The following is a 22,512-nucleotide window of genomic DNA, read 5'->3' as shown; positions in this document are numbered from 1 at the left end:
TTAGAAATTCCCTCATACCAAAACCTGAGCCATTGCTGTGTTAAGAAAAGCAGTCCTCCGATGTCTGCTATGACCCTCTGGCTGTGTAACTCGGCTGAAAGGGCAATGCCTTCTGGAAGGTGCCGTGCTCACCTTGACACCGGTGAAGTGCAAGGGATCCTGCTTAGCAACAGGGGTGGCTTTGAACCAGTGGCAAGCCTGTCACCTGCATTGCAGTCCCCTGACCCTGCCTGGGACTTTCAGGTAACAGGCCTCATGGGAAAGCACGTTTCTCTCTGTAGTCAGCAAATGGGCTCTGGTGACCAACACTTTTGTGCATGGACTAGATTCCCGCAATGCACTTTATCCCTTGGAGCTAATTGCAATGAACACTGGAAATTCAACCTTGACGGTAGCATATGATGCCTCATATGTTAGATAAGAAAAGGAAACTCAAAGGCATACCCCACCAGCACTTGCTAGTTTTATTCAGATACCAAGACACTGTTAACTTACTACAGCTGAAAAGGTCTTTTAGAAGCCAGTTATTTCAGAGTAAGTTGCTCTAGCAGTTCCAATGTCTTTTAGCGTTTGATGGGAGACTAAAGTGACACTAGAAAGAACTAGGATCCTACACAGGTATGCCTTACAAAAAGAAAGACTAATTAAAAAATGTATATATATGCTTAGTCATAAAAAGGTATTGCACTTCTGCACATGCACAGGTCTACTACAAGTCACACCTACAAGAAGAGAGGTTATGTTCTATATAAGAATAACCAGACCAAATAACTTTAAAAATCTGAGCTACTGCCAGTATTTGTCTGGGACATTAAATGCTTGGACTGTTTCTGAATGTTTTTCTGGGTTTAAGTTTTCTCTGAATTTGGGTAAAGTCATTTTACATGTAACAACAAATATCTATAACCCATATTTGTCATGGAGAGGAGCGTACAGAGCCCTTCTAAAAGCAATGTAATATTCCTGGTGGACAGAAACACTCCTTTTTCTGCTGATCTAACTCTATGGCCCAAATTTTCTCAAACGATTTCACTTTTTCTTTCCTAATGTGTTCATATTTGAATTGCAGATAAATATATATATATACACCTTTCTCATCATGACCAATAGATTTATCTTATTAAAATAAAGGCCATATGGGTCACCAGCAGCAATGATGTGGACCAGGCAAAGCTGCACAGCCATTGCCATACTAAAGCCCAATTCTTGTGGATGATACTTGGCGTTGCGTTGCTGTCATGGAGATTGCTATGATCTCTCTCTTGCTGAGATGAACCTAAACATTTTTGCTTTTATTCAGATGGGCCACCATGTATTATTACTTTTAATATGCCTGAAGCGTCATACTACTATGAGTCACATTTGCTACATCCTCCTGTATCCCTATGGAGTAGAAGATGGCTGTTTCTAGTAAAAATACTAACCAGGAATAAATCAGAAGGGCTTTCAGGGAAGCTGGACCCTCCCTTTCTCCTGTGTTCAGAAGGGTGGTCTGGGAAACGTGAGGGGAAGATGCGCTGAAGCAAGAGGGGCTGCTGGCCTTGCTAGGGCATGGCATGGAAAAGCCTCATGATACAGGGTGAGACATAAAGGAGGGTCTGTAGGCTGCAGAGGAGCTGGGAAGGATGGGTAAGAGGCTAAAGAGGGTTATCACTGAGAATGGTTGAGAAAGGTCAAAAGAAACCACACAATCTAGCTGATCTTTTATTTGTCCTTAGCCGTCACTTTAATAAATCTTTGAATAATTAACTCTGATCCAACCCATGTCTTTGAGCATTAATGCTAAAATTGGCCAGTCTCAGTCATTGGTGGCAGCTTTAGATCACATTGATTGTAGTCTTAGACATCATCAGACTAGTCCTGAAAAAGAAGAAAACATTACAGAAGAAAACCTTAAATGACAACCAGTTCAAGGCAGAGCAGCTCTGGGCGATCTGCATCTCACCGGCGGCGCGCCAGCTGGCAGACAGACCCCAGAATGGCCGTAAGCGTGGGTGTCTGTCTCAGCCTGGCTCGGCATGGTTTGTCTGCTCCTTGAGCTACGTTAAATGAGTTGTTTGAGCTCTGGGGCTCTGCCCCACAAGTCCAGAGTGCATTGCCATCTGGTAGTTGCAGCAGCACTCTCCTCTCTGTCCTTGCCTCTGGCATTCCCCATTTCTCTCAAACAAGTCTCAGATGCTGAACGACCACAGCGTGGGGTTTCACAGAAAACCTGGCTTCGTATTTCTCCTTCCACATGCCTGGGCTGAGCTGCTGCTGCGCAGTCTGTGCTTTACCACCCGTGGCCCCAAGTGAAGCTGTCCCGTTCCTGGTCACAGGGGCATCAGCAGTCCCTGGCCGGCGTGCGGCGGGGAGCTCGGACTCCTGCTGGCACCGGCAACGTTGCCACCCTCCTTATCGCAACACCCTTTGTATTTGAACAGACCCATGAGAGGATTTTTCATTCATATGCTATTAGGGCTTTTGCCCAAGCTTCACATTATGATGGGGTGAATCACGTGTTAATGCCACAGCCAAGTTCCTCAATGTCGTGTTCCCTCAGCATCAGTGACTTTGGAAACAAGTGATTAAAGAGGATATAATGATTATTCAGGGTGGGATTCACCTCACCAACCTTCAGCTACTCAGAAGTCAGATGTATAAGTATGACCTGGACATTTAGGCTTCTCCAGAAGAATCCGGTATGGAGGGACTTAGTTACGCCCTGCAGTGGCCACGCTTGCTTTTTCCTCCATCCAGTACACAGGGAGTACAGGCAACCAGCTTCGGCTAAAGTCTGGCCTTCTAATTTAGGTGAGGTCCGGCCTGTCCTAAGTGCCTGCCTTGAGAAGAGGCCATGTTTGCCTCAAAAGGAAGCATGCTTCATAGCGAAAAGCAGTTTGAACTTTGAACTAATTTCGGGAACGCAGTACCAGTGCTGGCTTTGGGTCAAAGGCACCTTTGGCTGCCTCTGACTTGAGCTTAAAGGACAGGTCTTTTGTATTGGGAAGGCTAGAGTCAGGAAAGAAGAGTTCGTTGTCAGACGACAAGCATCTCTTAGTCATCTTCCTCAGGGATGCTGGAGGCTTCTTCCCCCACCTCACTTCCTTTTGCCTTACAACCAAAGCTACAATATGACACACATAAATCAATGGAAACCGGCTCTCCCGCTCTCCCGCAAAAACCCATTAGCTTCCATATGCTGCCGAGATGAGACCTGGAACTCATGACCTTTGTGGGGCACAATTACAGAGAAACTGTAGCTAACGTTCTCATTCTGCTGCTGTGGTGCCACAGCCCTTCTAGGCAGTTCAACCAAGGACACAGGCAGGCTGCTGCAGAAGAAACAGAAAAAGCGTATGCTTTTGTGTGTACGGTGACTTTTCTGTAAACTGTTTCTGGGCACCATAGTTATAGGAAAAAAAAGGCAGATTCCAAAAATATTTTTTGTGGCAGTGCAAGTGCTGAGACTAAGCATTGCATTGGCCAACATGGGAGAGGCTTGTGACTATCCTTTGCCTATTGCTATAGTATATCTAATTCTGGTTTCAATTAAGCAGTTCCTGTTCCATCAAAAAGTTTAAATACGATAAAGGCAAGAAAGGAAGTTCACAGCAAACTTTTCCCTTGCACAATGTGATAAAAGCACTTATTTAATTTAAAAAAAACCAACAACAAAGCAACCCAAAACAAACAACAAAACCCCAAACTGAATATGTAGACATAAAATTAAAACCAGGAAATCAAACCTTTGTGAGGATGGAATACTGCATGTAAGGTGATCAAACTGTCTTGTTCTCCTTGCAACACCAGATTTTCATATTGATTTGTCTGTGTATATAAGAAAAGTATGTAATGAGACTGTGAGAAGTGATTGGGTTTGTGTCTAGTTTCTGTCGGTCGAGGTCCTTGTACAACATGCATTGCCACAGTTGCAGTGGCTGTGATTTCATATGTATTCAGGTCTCTAATAGGAAGCATCATGCTTTGTCATCCTCTTAATCTCAAGCCCTTTCATAAGCACTACTTTTAATCATTTGGGAGGACTTTCAATACAAATGTATGTGTGCTAATAATGCTTGCATAATGGATTAGAAAATTTAATCACCGAGCTTCCTAGAGGTGTGCTGAACACATGCAAATCCTCATTAGACAAAAAAATAATCTTAAAATGTACAACATCACTCCACTAAATTCCAATAATACGCTAGTAATGCCCAGTTGGCTGGTGATTTGAATAAATTTGTTCAGAAATTTGAATGGTTTTTGCATCAGAAAATGCCAGTTCTGAACTGGGGAAAAAAAACTAATGAAGAATTAAAAGCTCCTACAATATGAAATTATTTTAGTTTGTTGAAATGTTTCATGATTTTCAAGGCAAAATGTTTGAATCTGTCTTAAATTTGTTAAGATGCATACTGTATTAAATGTAAATCCCAGAAATAAGTAAAACACATTTCAAATGGAACTGTGACACATTGCATTTTAGGGAGCACAGAAATGTTGCTTATCGAATTTCTCCCTTCTTTCATTCCTTTTGAAGTAGAAGACCTCAGTAAAAACAAACACATAATGCACAAATCATAATGCAACAGCACTTCTCAGGGGAAAATATTCCTTCAGAAGAACTCTTAATATGTTCATATATAGCTGCCTTCCTTCTAATGATCATTCCAAACTTTTTTTAGTTTATTTTTTTGTTATGGAGGCAATAGTGCATAGAATTCAGGGTCTCTGCATGGAGACAATAGCTGTGTGTGTCTATCAGGCTATCATCATCACTTTTAGGTTTTTGCTGTAAAGTCTCTATCAGCTCATCGGTTGGGTTTCGGCTGTTACTGCATCTCCAGGAGCACCCAGGTGGGAGCAATTTGGTCCTTCAGGAGGCTCTGCTTGGTCACAAGACCTGCAGATACGAAGGTTCACACCTTACAAGAGACGTGCTCTTTGGACAAGTCATGTGGGTGGGAAATTTTCCTGTTTCAGAAATCGTGGAGGGGTGGAGCTCTGACTCAACGTAATAAAACACCTGTTTAGCAACTTCTGACACTCTTCAAAGCTGTAAATTTGTTTCAGGAGGCACTGGCAACCGTGGAGCCTAACACCCAGGTGCCACCTGCAGCACCTGCTCTTAATACAGCAGCAACCTCATGGCATCAACCTCTGCCTTCCCTCAGGTAAGCAGAACACAGAACAAGCCTAGCAGGAGCCTGCATGTATTTGATTCATATTTGTCCCCAGAATACAGATGAGTCGAGCCCACTGTTACCTGTAGGACAGAAATCTCCAAGAAAATAAGACTGTCCCTGCTTGGCTGTTTGCAGCTGTGAGGAGCTGGAGTCGACATTCTTCCATACAGCACAGAAACAGCTGCTGCTTCCCTGGCAGCTTCATTTTATCCACCACAAACAATGAGGAGGTGTGAATTGCTCATTCCACCTTGCAATTCCACATTGAGGAGTTGAAATAAATAGAAAAATTGGTCTTTACTCTGTTTTTTCATCTCTTGTTCTCCCTCCCTCAACAGCATTCAAGCGGCAAATCAAGCCCCATGGAACATGAAGGAAGAAAATGGATGATGCGCTACACAGCCCTGAGCAATGCTGATGCTAAGGTACCGGCTTCAACTAACTAAAAATGGGTGGGACTGCACCAATGGGTTTTTGAGAAGAGTAGGATTTTTTTTTTTCCAAGTTTGGTTATTAAAGACTCACAGACTTATTTAGAAATTGGAACATTTTGTGAAAGAAAATTTCCTTTAGATGAAACATCTGCATTCAGTAATTTTTTCATTCCATTTCTTTATCTATTTACACAAAGTGTGTTATTTTCATGGATTCATTTCTCAGAGAAATTCCTTAGGGAAAACGTTCTTTCTCAATTTACAATTAAACTGGGACTGAACTTGCACCTTCTTTTAATGCAATTTATCTCTATTGACTTGAGCTTGAGCCCCGCATGAATGGGGAATATTGCCAGTGCTGGAAAGTCAGGGCATGGTTGTTGGCAATCCTTTGGGTTTTGGTAATTAACACCAGCTTGCAAAACAAATGCATGCTGTGTTCACTGCGCAGCTCATCACAACAAATGAGCAACTCCAGCAACCTTTGCAGGGCTTGTGGCAGAAAAATATCTGAATCAAACACATACCAGCTCTATCGGTGATGATTTCTGTCTCTACTCCCAGTTAGCTTGCAGCTGACTATACACGGTGTCAAGCTGCCTCAAAGCACAAACCAAGGGGCTCCAAACAAAAAGCTAATGTACTTTTGATGATACCTTAAATGGCATGGCGTTCAAGTGTCTATAGCTCATAGGAAACCTGCATGTTTAAGTTTTTGTTTGTGCAACCAGACTTCCAAATCAATAGAAAAGAAACAAACCTCATCAACCACATTGATCAAACTGATCTCTCGTTAGCAGCATTCTGGCACTCCTGCAGGTGGAAATGAGTGTACAAAAAGAGTGGCAAACTATCAGTGGGGTGTGAAATGATGTAAATGGCAAAGTAGCATAACCAAAAATGACAGGGCATTTAGGTGTTCGTTGTTTGCTCTGTGTGTGTGTGCTAAAGCTCAGCAAGGGAATGTACTAAAGCAGGAAAAACAACTATTGGAGAGTGCAATGACCTGATCTCCAGGTCCTTTTTGTTTTGTATGATTTGCTGTATTTATACTGAAGTTGTATTTTGGTGTAGAATATCCACGGCTACAAGCATCCAACCCTTCTTTACCGCTGAGGTAGTTACATGTACATAAAGATGGTTAGAATTCAGCAATGTTTTTGAATGTATGTAAAGTAATATTAAAAAAAATAATAATCCTGTGGCCATAAAGCCCTGCATATAGGGGCTATGGGACCCTTTCCACAGCTTTAATTCATTGTTCTCATTCATTTGATGAGGATAAATTATTATGACCTTCAAAAGTTTTGTGTTGCTATCCACAGGTGTTTAACCAAGGCACTCTCATGTTTGCCTCCTGGATTTTGAATAAGTCTATTCTGTAATAAAGCTTAGCAGAATACTGGCATTGAAGGCACAGACTTGTGCAGGCTGGCCAGTTCCTGCCTCTTAGTGGCACTGGGTTTCCTGGTAATTCCCTTATTTCTGCAAGCCGTAGCTTGCCATGTGCAACAGGAGGATAATCTTTTAATAGAGAGGCGTTGTAAAGGATAACATGCTTCTAGCAGATCTTGAGTCCAAAAACAAGTAAATAGGTGCAAAGTTTTCCTTAGTGTTAATGCTCAAATATTTGCCCAAGCACTCGCTTGAGTTTAAGATGGCTTTATGTAGCTGTGTGATAAACTGAATAGTTACTGGATTGGGTTTGGAAAAACATGCCCAGGGGCTGCATATGGAGTTTAGCTGTGTGGCTTATCTACAGTGCAAAGCTAAATATGCCCCACTTCACAAAGTTCTCTACATTGTCCTAAAAATTTAGCGAACTCCTTCATACTTTAAAATCAATAGGAGCATCAACAGAGCATTTCTTTAGCTGCTTCACAGAGTCCTGAGTTGACAGTTTGCCTTCTAGCACCTTACATGTGAATATGGGAAAGATGAAACATACTAAAGGAAGATCATAAGTAGTTCTGACTAAGGTAGCCCATAATTACAGTAAATCTAGAAAAATTTTCACTGGATGTTATTTGTTAGTGCATTGTCTTATAAAGAATAATTTGTTATTTCCAAAAATGGAAAAAAAAACCACAATGGTATTTTCCTTGGGAAATTATCAGCTTAAAAAAATAGTTCTTGGCTCACTGTCTGTAAATGCACTGAAAAGTTACATACAGTAAGGCAAAGAGTGAGAGGCTAGGAAGCATAATCTTGGCTCAAGATCAGTAGTACTGACATAGGGCAGGGAGGCTCACCAAAATATTCTGTTGGATGTGAAATCAGAAACCAGGGAAGAACTAGGAGAATTTTAATCAGTTTTTGATTTATATAAGTGATATGCACGTTCCTTAACAGTTTATCACAAAACTAGAACAAGCCATGACATTAGCAAGGGCCTTGTCACCCTCCCCTCTTAAAAAAAGTGTCTGTGATTGAAGTGTGTCATCTAAGGTTCCCTTCTGCAGGTGTAGCAGCGAGCCTCTGAGGAGGTCTCGCAGCCTGACCATCGCTCTGTCACTGCAGGGGTAAGCTCAGCGGTTCAGGGTGTGCAGATTTATCTCTGTTAGAGGGGACTGCGAGAGAATTGGCTCATCTGGCTGCTGTGGGTTGGCAAATTTTGGTAATACTGTCTTTATTCTACGTATTGGGAATTGCTCCCGGCCTAGTATTAATTTTGTGCTGAAAATGGCTGTTTATGGCAATTATTTACTCATGAGTAGTTGATTACATTACCCACTGCCTGAACTAACCATTTCTTTTAATGTAACACAAATGATAGTCAATGGCAGCAGCACACCTGCTTTTTAGTTTATTAGCATTGTTCAATGTGTTATTGTAATGAAATGATAACTAGAGGGAAAAGACAATTAGTTGCATGACTCCCACCGATGGCACCAGCGACTTGAGCTTCAGGTATGGGACGTTATTTTCCCTTTGAATTTTCTGGACTAGTTTGCATGTCTGGCATTTGGCCATCACAAAAGTATTATATTAAGTGATTTTCTATTAACTACCTTCTCTAAGGAGGGTAAGTGTCTTTTTCATTTGCCTCAGAGACTTTCTTTGTAGTTAATAGTTCGATTAACAGTTAGCACTTCTTTTCAAAGGCATTGGCGTCTCAGATGATGATGATCACTGAATATGTTTCCCCCTTTGTATGCCCTAAGGGGAGACCAAAATGTTTTCTGGAACAGATTGGGTGTTTTTCTGAAGGACTTTGATTTGGGAGACACGGCCATCTGAGTGTGACACAGAGAGAAAGCGAGAGGGATTCAGAGTTACAGACTGGCTCTGAGTGCTGAGAGAACCCTTCTAACTGGTAAAAATGTTGAGAGCACAGAGATAAAACTAGCATTTTCATTATTCCTCCAGATTTAAAGTTGTCATTGCTCTGGGGGACAGGCTAATGCCAGAAGGGATTTTGCGATGAGCAGGCCCCGGGAGCAGGGCTCAGGCCGCGGGAAGCTGAGCTGCAGCGGCCTGGCTGTGTGCTCTGCCACCAGACACGCTCACAGAGTGCACCGCTCGGCTTCGCGTCCCTAGCTCTTTCCTCTGTCGGTTCCTTGGGTCCCTTCTTGCTCCTGCAGTGCTTGTTCTGTGACAGCACGCTGGGTGTGCTCTGGCTGACATAGCCGGTACCTTGCTGTCTCGCAGGACTCGTGTTTCCTGGGCAATATGGTGAGAAATTCTCCTGGTGCGCAGAGTTTCCGTGCACAGCTCACCAACTGCTCTTACGCAGCCCCTTCTTGGAGCGCTCCTCCTGGAGGTGAGAAATTATTCTTGCTTCTCATTCAAGTGAATTTCTAATCTGCACATTGCGGCTGATCAGGGACTCTGCCCTACTGTTCTCTTGGCAAGCTCTTCAAATTTGAATAAACTCCTGCTCTTTGCACTGAGCCATCTTCCTGTGACACCAAATATCCCCATCCGCTTCCTCACCGTCATTCCAGTGAAATTAGGTGTTTGGACCCTTGCATAATCTTTGATACTATCTAATCTGTGTAACATCTTACCCAGCATTTCCATGAAGAACAGTATGTTCTGTTGGGGAATTTTTATTTTTATTTTTTTTTTGCGGGGGGGAGGGTCCTTCCTAATATACTCCTCCCCTACCCTCTTATCAGTTTGCCTTCAGCTGCGTGTGAAGTATGAGTTTCTTGCGATGCATTCTTTGCGTGAGCCCCGCTCTAGCCTGCAGCAGTGGTCCAGGGGAGTGTGGGCTGTAAGCACGGCTTCCCGGAACCCACGCTCAGTTCTGCTTCTGTCATTCTACTTAAAAAATCATGGCAGATCGTACATGTCTCTGACAGTCTTTAAAAACCTGTGTTCCCAAATGCTGGCTGAAGGACTGGTGCCATTGAAGAAGGCTAAGGGAGCACCAACGCTAAATGCAATTCCTTTAACTCTTTCCTTTATCCTCTCTGGAAATATGTCTGCTGAAACCTTTATGTATTTCTCTAATTTGACTGCTGTCTTTGAGAAAGGTATAGAAACAAATGGATAAACCCAATGAGTTTGTTCCTTAAGAACAAAACGGGTTGAGGTAAGAAGACAGTGTTATTCCTTGCTGATGAAAAAGGAATGGTCTAACAATAATGACTGGAACAACAGTCTGGAGTTGGCTCAGCCTGGATTCTGATAATGCTGAGATATTATGTCCCCTGTTTAGAACAAACAGCCCTATAAAATATCCTGTGCCCTACATACAACTTCAATCAACAGTGATTAGTTTCCTATTTAGTTTTGGAATACACCCACTCAGAAGCCAAGATCATCTTCTCCTTGTAGCCTGATAAAGAGAATGCATTCATGCAGTGCTCTGTAGCCTTCTTGTTCCTTTGGATGTGCTGCTTCTGTACCTCAGCAAAAAATATTAGCTTTTTAACTAGTCAGCTTACAGAAAACATTCTGATATTACGAGTCCTGGTTATAAGTTTGAGCCTGTGGGCAAAGCTGTATGGTTGTTTTAGGCACTGGTTACCTCTTATTTAATATGCCTTTAAATTAGCCAGCATTTTCTCAAAAATTTGTTCTTGCTGTTTCATTAGATAACTTCATAACTCGAGAATTACTGCAATTTGTTGCAAATTCCTTTTATGACCCTCATGTTTTTCATCCTCAAAGATATGGAAATTATTTGGGAGGTTAAACTAAATTTTCTCATGATGAATTCCCCATGGTCCAATGATTTACACACTTCAGCTGATGTACTGTCTTCTTAGACCTTGACCTTTTTAGCAGTCTGACTTGTCACTGTAGCAGTGCCTGTGAATGTACTTTCATTTCAGTTGAGAGTTACTCCCTGTTACTGTAACTGAAGCTTCTCAGAAAATAATAACATCCCCTAATTATTCCATCATCTTCCACCAGCGCCCTTCCATTTTCACTTCAGATAATCTTTTCAAAATTTTGGTCATTAGCTTTCACAACAGCTTCTTGCTTTGGCTGCCTGTTGTTGTGGGTTTTTTGATTTTTTATTTTTTTTTTCTCTCCGAACTGACTTTACTAAGAATTACGGACTATTTGCCTTCTGCTGTTATCTCAGCTCCCCCTTGAGCTACGCCTGAGTATCAGTGACTACCATCAGAAGTCCGCGTCACTGAAGTGGCCACCTATTGCTTGATCCCGATACGTGCTGTGCCTTTAGTGTTACTTGGCTGGATATCTTTCTGCAAAACTACAAATGTCAGCGTCACTAGTTTGGTCATTTTATGACATCCATAGACCCTTGCTATTAGAACTGCAGACTAACACTTCCCTATTTCCAAATCTACCTCATCTTAATGCCATAACATTTTGGGTTTATTGATGCTTTATCACAAGTCCTTAAAAAATCCTTATTATTCCATAACCATACTATCTCAAGGTACCTTTTTAATTTACATGTTATATATTTTATGTCTTCCTCTCTTATTGGAGATGCCCAACTCAGAATCTGCTGATAGCACACTTGTTAAAGCTCTTCATGCAGCAGCAGTAGCAGTCAAGCCTCAGGATCTCACAGACTTTGCAAGAGCATTTTCTTTCCTGTGCAGAGCCTTGTTCTCTGACATCCATTGCAGTCTTGCTGTGTTACCCCACCTATCTAATGAGACCTGTTCTTACTATAATCATACATCAGCTTGGGAACTTATCACTTAACAGTCTGAACTTTCTGAAATTCCTCCTTTTCTTCTGCCTCTGCTCTTAAACTATGATACAGGTAGCCATCCCCAGTACTGAGTTACCCTTTTCATTCAGTCTCTTGTGTACAACCGTGGTGCAACTCTCTCTCCTTTCTATAAGCTTCAGCTATTTTGATACATTTTCCACAATTGTTCCTGCAGCCAGGGAATTGAGATTGGCTGCGGCACAGATGGCTTAGTAAGCTTTGCCTCTTTTCTGTATCTTTCTGCTGATACCCTAGTTGCTCCAGCTGCTGCTCATAGACATGAGGGTCATGTTCCCTGCTGTAAAACCCCTGAAGCAAACATGATTGGCACAGCTTTCACAGACCCAGCTGGTCAGGCCTGGCATCTTCAACAAGGAATTGGACGCAGCCTTCTTTGAGATGCACTACAGTCAAAAGTATAACTTTGATAGATGTGGAGTAGTAGAAAGTACAATCAGATAATGGCATTCGGTGAGGAAAACTTCTCTTCACACAAAGCGAGCTAGCGGTGTTTGTTCAAAGCTGTGTATTGCCCTGCTGGCCTGAGACATTCCCTGAGGTGCTAAGGACTCTTCCTTAGACACCTCTCCATCATGAAAATGATTCTTTTAAAAACAAGTGAGAAAACCTAAAAAAAGTCTCTTTTCTTTTTCCCTTTCTACACTTATCCAAGAATTGCATTAGAAGCAGAAATTTGACACAAATTTTTGTACAAATTTTTGATTCTACCTACAGCACATCACAGGCTGCTGGTCAATAGCCAGCCAAATTTGGAGTGTCTCTGATTTGTGGATTCCCTGAATTTTGTGTTGTCAGATTGGGTGCTGGTGACCACGTGCATGATTTAACGTAGCTGGCTAATGACTTTCTCAGCTTATTTACCCCATCTCCACTTCCCTATTCATCCTCTCCTTCCACATCCTCTGTTTGTATGCTTAAATGACTGCAGACTTCAGGAGCTGATGAAGTTTGTGGAGAAAGTACATTCTGTTGCCTGTTGTGTTTTTGCTGTGATGCCAACTGGAAGAGATGGCTTCAGCAGAACCTGGGTTCCTTTCAGTGTGTGTTTGTCATTACAGCAAATACACATATCCCAAACTTTAAAGCACATCTCCTTTGTTATTTTTTCCAGCAGGAAGAAATGTCACCTTACTCGCTGCTCACTGTAAGAATCATAAAGTTGAAAAATGCTCATCAGGCAGATTTTTGTAAGTACCAGTTTTTCTTACTGACGTTATACAGTTCTCAAATTACTGTATCAGCCAGCCCCTGCTTGTGCTGGCCACTGCACATATGCAAAACACTGGAATTGTACTAGCTAAGAAATCACAGTCAAAGCAAATTTCTGCCTCAGAATAGCTGTTTACAATTTCAGAGGTTTGTTGTTTATTTTTTGTTTACCAGCCCTTACCCAGTATGCCACTTTCATATCTCTGGAGATTTTTTTTCCTACTGTTCCTACATGTACATCATGAACTTGGCACGTCTCTAATATCTAGTTTTGCATATCTTGCTGTGCATTTTCTTTCCTTTTTGGGAGACTGTGCTGAAGTTTGCTGAAGCTCACTAATACCACAGCCTCTGTGCTGCCCAGCATCTCACATAACATGTTACCTCACTCCTCCGTCTTTCTACTCTTTAGTATTTTTAGTGCAGCCAAAGGATCCATCAGACTGAAAAGTCACCTATAGCTGCTGTTGGCACAGAGCAAGGGTCGGTTCTCCAGCTGTGGTACCCCACACTGCGGTAGTTTCGGTGCAGTTACCAAAGCTGTTCGAGAGGTGGCTGCACATCGCGTGTCAAGGGCTCTCTCGGATTGTCTTGATACAGATTGGCTTCATACACTCCTTGCAGTTAGAAACCCAGAAAATATCTATGACAGGCACAGATTTTTCCAAAGAAATAAGATGAGGCACTGATGCTGCCGGTAAACCAGCAGCTCTGCTTCACATTACTTTGGCCTGGGAACCCCCACAGCTTTCACTTCAGAGGACTACTTTGGACTTGACAGGGCAGACCAGATCCTGAGAAATCCCAGCTCTAAAGGTCCATCTTTCCATGAGGAAGGAAGTAATCAGACTTCAAGGAAGGCTGAGGACATGGCAGGATACCTTCTTGTTTTCCCCAAGTGAGCTCTACTTGGCTTCCATTGGGTAATTCAGAAATGGCAACATTTTCACCCCAAACACTACGATTTGATTTTATCTTCATCTTCTAACGGAACAATATTTTACAAAGAAAATTTCTCACAGTCTCTTTGTATTCCACTCACTTTGGTGTTTCAAGAACATGGATGTCATCGTTGTCAATTATTCAAATAAATGGAGAGGTGTTCGGTTCACATGGCCTATAATACTGGGTTGCAGAGAATAGAAGAACTATCATAGGATAACAAAGAAGGTCAAAATAACTTCTATTCTTTTTGACAGCTATGAAACACAGCATGTGTGTGCAAGACCTCACCTTCATTCCTTTGAAGTGCTGATTTAATTTATTTTATTATCACCTTTGATCTAGAATGGAAATTGAATGACAAGATAAGAACCATGAATCACTGGCTTATGCAAAGGGATTGCAGAAAGTAAAATGCTACTGCATTCTCAGAAAACAGTGTTACTATTGTGACCTTGTCCTCCATCCTGAGGACAGTGGGATTTCAGAGAAAGTCTTGCATAATGAGATACAGATACTTAGAAAATCCCGCTATCAGCAAAATGTACATCTCTGGAGTAGGGATCAGGGTGTGTGGGCTCGGTTTGTAGCTCTGCCAACAGACACACAAGTTCAGGCAAGTCATCCAAACACTCTGTGCCTCTGCTGCCCTGTCCATAAACCACAGAGAACAGAATATCTTCTCCCACAGATTTTCTCTCTCTTGTCTATTCAGATGACATGCTTGTTTTGAAAGGAGTTACCTCTTATTATGTGTAGAGGGGCTCTAAGATACGAGGTAAGTCCTAGACACAGTGAGAGGTATCTTCAGGTTTTGTTAACTGTCAGTAAAGAAGATTTGGGGGCCAGCAGGTGAAGAAAAGTATGTCTTTCCTTTCTGTCAGTAATACCCCAGGTACACTGTGACTCTGACATCCTTAAACAGGCCCACACCATAATAGAGCCCTGTAAACCAGCATGCTCTTGAACAAGGAAAGCAAACAAATATTAGATAGCCCTTACCTGCCTGTGCTCTCAAAGAAGTGGGAGTCTCTCAGGAAAAATAGTGTGATACCATGTGATTTAAATACCTCAGTGCTATTTAAATATGCATCTTATAATTTGTAAGAGCTTGACTTTGCACTCTTATTGATGTTTTGGTTTTAACATTTGAAAGTATTTGAATTATCAGAAAACTGAAATAGCTACACATCTGAACGTGTGCTGATGAGAATTAGAAAATGACGTTTACCTAGCCTTGTCTCAGCAATATGATTTTTTTCCCCTGGAAAACTGATTATAAGCAGCTGATACAGGTGCTATCTGACTGTGAGATATCAGTGGAAGGCTGACAATTTTTGTGATAGCATATTTCACATTTCCCTAGACTTCTATCATCCAAGTATCAAATCAAGGAACAAGCCACCTTTCCAAGCAAGTGCAGCAGCTTCTGTGGCTTACTTTTTCTGCCTGCGTGCTGGCTTCCCATCTTTCTAAGCACACACTGTTATCTACTTGCTCGAGTTTTTGTTCACCTCTGCTTGACTAAAACATGCTCGGTTTCCCTGAATCTGTCTTGGTTCATTGCAAGTGCAGTCACGCCAGGTCCTTTGGCCAGAGTTTCTATATTTTTCCTTGACTTTCTTGCCAAATCTTGGCTTCAGAGAATGCCACTTTCTGTATACTTCCACTGACATTCCTCAGTCACATGCGCCCAACTTAATCCTGGGTGTTTTTAATCACGTACCTCAAGATCCGTGGGTTGTGTGTGTTGCACAAGCTTGGGATGGAGTCCCAGTTTGTCCTGAAATCTGTTGTTACACCTTTGCCTGTAGGACAACACATGCCAGTGGAGCTTGGCTATGATTGCATCTGTTTTCACAATAAGAAAAAAAATTAAAACAAAAGGAAAACACCCCACTCCTCCCTAATGGATCAATTAGCCCTTTTCATGTACCTACTGATGCTCCACCACTTTTGTGGGCTCCCTATGCTTGGGTGATGTTCAGCTCTGGCATTTGCATTGTGCTTCATGTAACTGGTTTCTGTCCTGTCTTATCATGCCAATGCTCTTGGCAGACCTGAGCTAATTAGTTCCCACTGTTTTTCTAACTGACCTTTATGCCAGTTTATGATCACGGGACAGGCTCAAGCAGCTGTTTCGGGCACTCCCTGGTCCCACTGCGGGCACTGGAGAGGAGGGTGCCTGGGTAAGATCACTTGCACTCGTCCTGCTGCCCTGCAGGTGCTGATTGTCATCTCCAGGCTCCGATGCTCCTATGTGGGTTAGGCTGGGGAGGTGGCAGGCATGCTGGAAGGGAAGCAATTGTGGTGGAGTTGATGTGACTCTTATAGGACCTGCTTTGCAGTGGTATTGCCCTCCTCAGTCTGGGACCGCAGGCAGCCTGGGGTAAGAGCAGGGCTTTTTTGGTCGTTGGTGTGTCCGTTTGCTCCTCCTCAGCTGGAGGTTAGTGCCAGAGGCTTTTACAAAAGCTCGTGTTCCCTGACTCTGTTAGTGGTGTTGCTTCTCCTGATGCACTCCCCAGGTGTGGGAGGAATACTTGGCCAGGGTGAGACAGCAGGGAAATGGTATATCAGCTCCTCTCATCACTGTTAGCGCTCGTTCCGGTGGCTCCGCTTCCCAAAGCATTGAGAAAGGAGGCAGGTGATGGGAGAGGAGGACCATGGTGGCACAGGATCTCCCACACCTTCCAGCTGCTCTCCTTAAACAAATGAGCTTCAGGCTGGTGGATGCCTTCTTCCCAGGGATGGTAACTTGGTGGTGTGTCCCGTTGTTCTGTTCAGGAGGCTGTGGGTGGGGGGATCCCTGTGATCAGCTGAGGCAGGACAAGGTAAAATCTTGCAGGGGTTGAAATGTGACTGTGCTTATCAGGTATATTTTCTAACTATAGAAATCAGGTGCATGTGGAAGTTGCCTCAGGTATGGAGGGAAACCAGTCAAGTCTTAGCTGGGAGGCCAGAACAACAACACTGTTCCCTTTACCCACCCTTTTGTTTTCAGATCTTCCTTCCATTTTTACCTTTGGATGAAGAGAGACCTTGCATATTTATAAAAGAGAGGCTCAGAGCCTTGCTCCTCTCCCAGCTTATGAAGTTATTTTGTGGAAGCTCTTATTTTATCCATTCAGAGAAATGAGTCAGTTCTAGGTGATACACCTGGAGCCTTTGCAAATCAGAGTGGCTCTCTGGAGACATCAGGGGTTATTTTTGCTACAGAAAATAAATGTAAGCAAATTAGGGAGAACAGCCCTAGTGCAGGTGCTGGCCATGGCCCTGCCCCAGGAATGTGAGCGGTGCCAGTGGTGCAGGAGGCAGCAGTGACCCAGGGTGCGAAAGCTTCGCTCTGTGAGTGCAGCAGGTACTGCACCCGTTGAACCTGTGCTCCAGGGAGCAAATCCCACTTTGCCGCCTGACTGAAACAGGGTGGAGGGCTCATTCACACAGGGACCCTGTCTGTTCCTGGTGAAGGGCATCATTGATTAAGCATGGTAGATCCATGAGCTTTTGTTATTTCCACAAGCAAGCTACAGAGAGTAATACTAGGCTTACAGATGGAGTGTTGTATCTGGATGCTTGTAGAGGTCCAATTCAAATCAGCTCTCAGACATCAGCAGTTGGAGGGAACTTCTTAATATTTTTTGCATCGTACTGTGCTGGTGAGGGAAAACATCCCTGGAGATCATGTCTGGTGATTGAGAAACGGGAGCAGCTCTCCTCCTCCTTGCAGGTGAACTGTAGTAAACTAGGATCCAAGGGGAACCGGTCTGCACAGGTAGAGAGGAATTCCCTAGGAGAAGATGATTTCTTCTTTTCAGTGTTATGAAATGCAGTAACAGGACAGATGAGGTTTTATAGTTTACATTCGTTGTACGTACAAGACTAGTTTTTCTTATATGCTTTGGTTTTCAGTACTGTAATTTTCTTCTTATTTGTGATGGAGATGAATGATTTGAGCATGTGACTGTTCATTTCAGGAACGTGTCACAGAATGGTACTCTTGCAGAGCAGCAAACAGCTGGCTGCAGCTCTGAACTTCTCGGTTCAGTCCTGAATTTTTAGCCCATCATTAGCTTGAAGATAGAGATGAGAAACAGTCCCACCAGCACACACGTAATTGAATCAGTAGAACTTAAAAATTGGGAAAGGATATTAGGGTCACTCAGTGCTGACTTCCAAAGAGACTGTGAGTTCAGAGGTTTCAGTATCTACGTGGGGTGACATTATGGCATCAGGGAATGAAGTTGCAACAAAGGCACTGAAGTAAAGAAGTTTTTTCTTACATTTAAATGGCATTTCCTGTATTTTGGTTTGTGTCCATTGCCTCTTGCCTTTGGCTGGGCACCACTGACAAGGGTCTGACCCTGACTTCTTTACTTCCTTCTCCCCTGGGCCTGATCAGCTATTTACAGACATTGGTAAGATTCCCCGTGAGCCTTCTCTGCTCTGGGCTGAAGAGTCCCAGTGCTCTCAGCTTCTCCCTATATGGCAGATGCTTCAATTCCTCCCCACATCCCCCCGCCCCCTTCTCTGGGGACATTTGCTAGACTCACTCCAGCACACCATTAGCTCTCTTGCACTGGGGAACCCAGAAGCATGGCCTTGCCAGTGCTGAGTAGAAGAGAGGGATCACTCTCCACCGGCTGGCAACACTCCTAAGGCAGCCAGCAGGCTGCTGGCCATGCTTGCCCAAGGGCACGTTGCCGGTTTGTGTTCAGCCTGGTGTCCACCGAAACACACAGGTCCTTCTCTGCAGAGCTGCTTTCCAGCTGCTCAGCCCTTAGCCTGGCGCGTGGGGTCATTCCTCCTCACGCGCAGGGCTTTGCATTGCCCTTGCTGGATGGAATGATGCTCATGTCGGCCCAGTTCTCCAGCCTGTCTGGGTCCCTCTGAAGGGCAGCTCAGCTACCTGGTGTGCCAGCCACTCCTCCCCATTTTGTACCACCTGCAGACTTGCAGAAGGTGCGCTCTGTCCTATCGCCCGCAGTGGTCATAACCATGTTAGACAGTGTTGGCCCCAGTATCAGCCCCTGGGGTGCATCACTAGTGCCTGGCCTGCAGCTGGGCTCGGTGCTGCTCAACATGATCCTTCGAGCCTGGCAGCTCAGCCAGCTTCTAATCCACCTCACTGTCTAGTGTAGCCTTTGTGTAGCCTGTACTTTGTTAGTTTGACAAGGAATTGTCAACAGCTAATAAGCTGTAAATATTTATGAAAGCAACATGCATATGGGGAAAAAAAAATCCAAAGTAACCTAATAAGCTGTAAATATTTATGAAAGCAACATGCATATGGGGAAAAAAAAATCCAAAGTAACCTAATAAGCTGTAAATATTTATGAAAGCAACATGCATATGGGGAAAAAAAAATCCAAAGTAACCTAATAAGCTGTAAATATTTATGAAAGCAACATGCATATGGGGAAAAAAAAATCCAAAGTAACCCGATGGAAACGTTTTGTTGAAGAAAACACCCCAGCAAATCAGTACATTCGGATGAAACAGTAACACAAGGTGTCCATAAATGCTGCAGCTTTTCATTTGTGCTTGGCTTGGAGTTTTAGCGCTGCCACCTTTCTCACTTCTATCATGAGTCTTGTTTAATACACGGTGTGGTTGAAAGCTGGAATTTAAAAATGGGTAGAGCATTTTGGTTTTCATTAAGAAGAAGAAAGGGAAAGAAAAGAACTGACTTTTGCAACTACAGTAAAAATACAGAAATATGTCCTTCCTGCACCCTACAATGGCCAGAAACCAAAAAGGAGAGAAATTAAGTCTGGGATCAGTTTAACATTTCTGAAGTACGTCCCATCTCAGCCACTCTGGTGATTTTGGGGACACTGGACTTGTATTTTTGGAGGACCTGAGATCAACAGTGATAAGTGCGTTAATGGGAGGAGGGATGGTCTAGACAGCCAGAAGCCACGTTTGGTTCTTGGCTTTGGCACAAGATTCCTACCTGCTCTTGAGAAACTGCAGATCAGAGCCAGCGATACCATTTATCAGGGCACAGCCCTGCAGGCTGCCGGCACCTCCAGGGCAGGCGTTTTGCCTGTCAGACAGACTGGTGACTGCAGCCCTCCAGTATGCTGCAAATTGAATATTGCACTGGTAATTGCCAAAGTCGACGTATTGTTCTGTTGCTTCAGTTATGTAAAAATCTGAGAGGCAGAAGTGTTGTTTGTGGTGGTAATTGCAAAGGCAGAAAGGCAGTGTACATCCTTGACGAGGGAAGACACCCAGCAGCGTCAAGAAATTCCTTCAGGTTCAGCATGAAGGGTTACCTGGGAATGTCCCAGCCTGACAGGCATTATCCGCCAGGGATATCCCAGTTGCAGGGCCTCTGCATTTCAGGCCACACCTTATATTTAGGCAGAATGTCCCAAAGCAATATATCTGATATCCTGAGCAAAGACAGGAGGGCAAACTCTCTTTTAACCTGGGTGACCAGGCTCAAGGCCCGTGCTGTGCTGGCAATCGTCTGTCTCTGCAGACATGGTCGTTCTCTCTAGCGACTGCCACGGGACCAGACTGCTCCCCTTCTCTGTTCTCACTGGAGCCTGTGTTGACAGAGCAGGATAAATCAGCCCTTCCAGCTGCCCTGGAAGAGCTTCTGCCCAAGGCCTGAGAATCTATTTGGTGGTTGCTTCGTCCATGATCTGCAGGGGACAATCCCTTACAGTGAGTGCAGGCTCACTCCCTTCACAGGCAAGATCCAAGCCCTTTCTGCTGCTTCAGTTATGCTGGGGAGAGATGTGGAGTAGAAAATAGCTTTCAGGTCTTTCAGGCACCAGGAAATGCCAGGAAAAGGCTCCACTTACATACTGGCCTCCTGGAGAAGCAGCAGTACTGCTGGCAGGCTTCTCCCTTCCTACCTCACCTGAGGACAGGATGCTCTAGGTAACCATGATATTTTTCTGTCATGAAGGGTTAATAACAACCAGGTGTGCTGTACATTTGTTATCTGAATCAAACTTGAATCTGATTCTTTCGAGATTTCTCACAAAGCTAAATTGCCACAGAGACAGTTTACGCCCCATCCCCCTCAGGTCTGAGAATCATTCTCTGCTGTGTTGGTCACAGTTTCCCCTCCTGCCAAATCTGCGGAGGGCCAAAACAGCGCTGGTAAGGAGCAGCACAAGATTCCTGGTATTGTTCTGTCCGCTGGCTAGGACTGTGGGGGCTTTTGAAATGTGTAGGATTGTGCATAGTTATTGGAATACACTGCTTATGAAAAGTATTGTTGTGATGAAAAACAAATTAATTTTATCCAGCTGTGTGATCCCCATCTTCCTGGTTTGCCTGATGTATATCAGAAAGAACTGGCAACCTCTCATCCATGTTCAAGCTTCAGAGCATTTCAGTGCCTTCTCTTCTCATGTCGTGCTTCCACTGCCAGATATTTTCTACCTGTGTTTCTATAGTAAGCCAGTCTGATTGCTACGTAAGCCTCTGGCTGCCGACTGCTTCAGATGAAAAATACCACACCAAAACAATCAAAAACTGCAGCAATCCCATGTGGAATGAGACATTCTACTTCCGGATACAGAGGCAAGTCAAGGTACACAAACCAAAAACTCCTTTCTGCATCTCATCCCTATGTAGATTCTTTTACTTTAGCCCCAAACATAATGTCATGTCTTCAGGTGACCTTCTGAGTTTACTTAAAACTCCCCTAACAAGCTAGGGGAAAACAATTTTGGCTTTTTCTGGAATCCACTTCTCTCCTAACAGGTAGTTATTATTTATACATTGGTCCTGTGAGTCTGGCCTCGTTGGAGAAGGCTGGTGGGACCAATGACAGGCTGACAACACAGAGAAACTGTGAAATGAAAACACAAAGCAGCACTATAACAGAAAAACATATCTTTCCCTGAGAGGACATGAAATAATGGCATACTGGTGCCAGGAAGCTGCTGAATTCTAGTATGATTAACAGCTTTACTCACTTTGCTGCTGATAATTACACTCTACTCAAATACCTATGAACAGGTGGCTGAAAGTGGAAAACCCGAGGACGTAGAAAGGTGGCTATTGGTACAAAGTGATCTCTGTTGCCCCTGTTGATAAGGGGCAACATAGGACTTCTGGCTATACATAGTCCTTCCTGAAAGACTGCATTTTTGGTGAGAGCTACTTAAAAGCATAAAAGGCGACCCAAGAGAAATCTCGGTTCAGCCCTAATTGACAATACCAGAAGTTGTTTCTTAGAAAGCAGATTACACTTGTTTTCTTGCTCTTCCTTGTGACACTTCGTCATCGATACTTTTCTATTCTCTCTCTGTAAAGTAGGCGCTGAACCTGGAAGAGCTGCAGAATGTCATATGTCTGAGTACATGCTAACAGATTGAACATTTTTCATTTCTTTTCCCAGAATATTCTGGAAATTACTGTTTCTGATGACGACATCATTCGTGACGATGACCATGCAATTGTGCTTTTTGATGTAGCTAAAATCCCCCTTGGGGAAAGAGTGTTTACGGCATTCCTACTAGATCCACAGGTAAGAGCTCGTTCAGACATTTGATACACCTTGACATCCATTCTCTCCCCTCAGATTAAAGAGGCATGCTGTCTCTTCTGTCTTTTACCACCA

General features: G+C 43.5%; 1 protein-coding gene across 1 annotated transcript in view; it reads left to right on the top strand.

The window, feature by feature from the left end:
• The first annotated feature begins 60 nt into the window (after positions 1-60).
• Positions 61-22,512, top strand: part of LOC102057637 (cytosolic phospholipase A2 epsilon) — a 40,870-nt gene continuing 18,418 nt past the window's right edge. The window contains 7 exon segments of the mRNA XM_055717033.1: positions 61-243; positions 5,056-5,122; positions 5,125-5,156; positions 5,507-5,593; positions 12,883-12,958; positions 21,341-21,477; positions 22,291-22,419. Of these exon segments, the coding sequence (XP_055573008.1) occupies positions 61-243; positions 5,056-5,122; positions 5,125-5,156; positions 5,507-5,593; positions 12,883-12,958; positions 21,341-21,477; positions 22,291-22,419 (711 nt within the window).

The sequence above is a fragment of the Falco cherrug genome, chromosome 7 (genome assembly GCF_023634085.1).
Source record: "Falco cherrug isolate bFalChe1 chromosome 7, bFalChe1.pri, whole genome shotgun sequence".
Classification (NCBI taxonomy): Eukaryota; Metazoa; Chordata; class Aves; order Falconiformes; family Falconidae; genus Falco; species Falco cherrug.
The sequence above is the reverse complement of the archived record's forward strand: the minus strand, read 5'-3'. Positions and strand labels throughout refer to the sequence as shown.